This window comes from Hyalella azteca, unplaced genomic scaffold (assembly GCF_000764305.2).
Source record: "Hyalella azteca isolate HAZT.00-mixed unplaced genomic scaffold, Hazt_2.0.2 contig13424, whole genome shotgun sequence".
Taxonomy (NCBI): Eukaryota; Metazoa; Arthropoda; class Malacostraca; order Amphipoda; family Hyalellidae; genus Hyalella; species Hyalella azteca.
In genome coordinates this window covers 35,728-37,001 of record NW_025943347.1, presented here as the reverse complement: position 1 = coordinate 37,001, position 1,274 = coordinate 35,728, and the positions used below count along the sequence as shown (strand labels likewise).

Here is a 1,274-nt window from a genome sequence, read left to right as displayed (position 1 = left end):
CTTAATTAAACCGCCGCACCCGAGGTTGTAGCACGCTTTTTAGTCGACAATTGTTTTCAGTATTAGTAGTATTTCTGTTTATGATTTCTTATTATAATGAAGGTAATACTGCGTGTATTTATGCATCTGTAATAATTTGTGGTTGTTATTTAACATTGTGGAATTCTAGAGGGGTTTTAAATGAGCAAAAAAATATAGCATATTGCAAAGGCCATCGCATAACCAATCACAGTCTGGATAGGATGACGTCACAATCTTATTAACCAATCACAGTCTGGAGAGGATAACGTCACAATCTTATCAACCAATCACAGTCTGGATAGGATGACGTCACAATCTTATCAACCAATCACAGTCTGGATAGGATCACGTCACAATCTTATCAACCAATCACAGTCTGAAGAGGATGACATCTCAACCAATCACAGCTGGAAAGGGACATGTTTTCGCCCGAAAATTAAGGTAACTTTAAGTTTTATCCTAATATTCCACCATGTTTATGTACAATACTTAATGAACGCTAAATGAACATATGTCCTTGTTGTCCTCAGCTCCCACTCTGCTGGCTCCCCCCGTCGGCCACCCCCTCCGGTGCAAGCCCCCCAGTGAGGGAGGGGGCGGGAGTGCCGATGCCTCGACCAATTGCAGCGCTGGGCAAGGACAGTCAAATGATGACGTCACTGTCCTGCCAGCCAATCACGACATGCCTGATGTCGTCACTGTCGTTCCAACCAATCACGATATGCCAGATGACGTCACTGTCGTGCCAGCCAATCACGATTTGCCAGATGACGTCACCGTCGTGCCAGCCAATCATGATATGCCTGATGACGTCACTGTCCGGCCAGCCAATCACGACATGCCAGATGATGGCGACTGTTCAGATACCGACATGGAAGTCAAATCTCTGGATTTGACAGGTACGTTATTACATTGTTATTTTTCCTAGTAATGTGTTACTATTATTTTATTAATGTTATTCTTAATGAATCAGCAGGCATTTGGTGACCGTGCTCTCAGAGAATTGAGTGTGATATTGTCAAAATAACTAGTAAAACCCTAGAAAAATTTGGATGCGGGCACGACTCTGCATCAGGTGCCGCCTAAGACTCGGGGAACACGAAAATCAGCCGCTCATGTGCGCCTCGGCCGGGCCTGAAATGCCGAACACACTTGTCATACTCTCAGGACACACTTGTCATACTCTCAGGACACACTTGTCATACTCTCAGGACACACTTGTCATACTCTCAGGACACACTTGTCATACTCTC

At 44.6% G+C, this 1,274-nt stretch overlaps 1 protein-coding gene across 1 annotated transcript in view; it reads left to right on the top strand.

Annotated features, from left to right (window-relative positions):
• Positions 1-692: 692 nt before the first annotated feature.
• LOC125178877 overlaps positions 693-1,274 on the top strand; it is a gene marked incomplete at its 5' end in the record, with an annotated part of 14,916 nt that continues 14,334 nt past the window's right edge. The window contains 1 exon segment of the mRNA XM_047883660.1: positions 693-920. Within this exon segment, the coding sequence (XP_047739616.1) occupies positions 693-920 (228 nt within the window).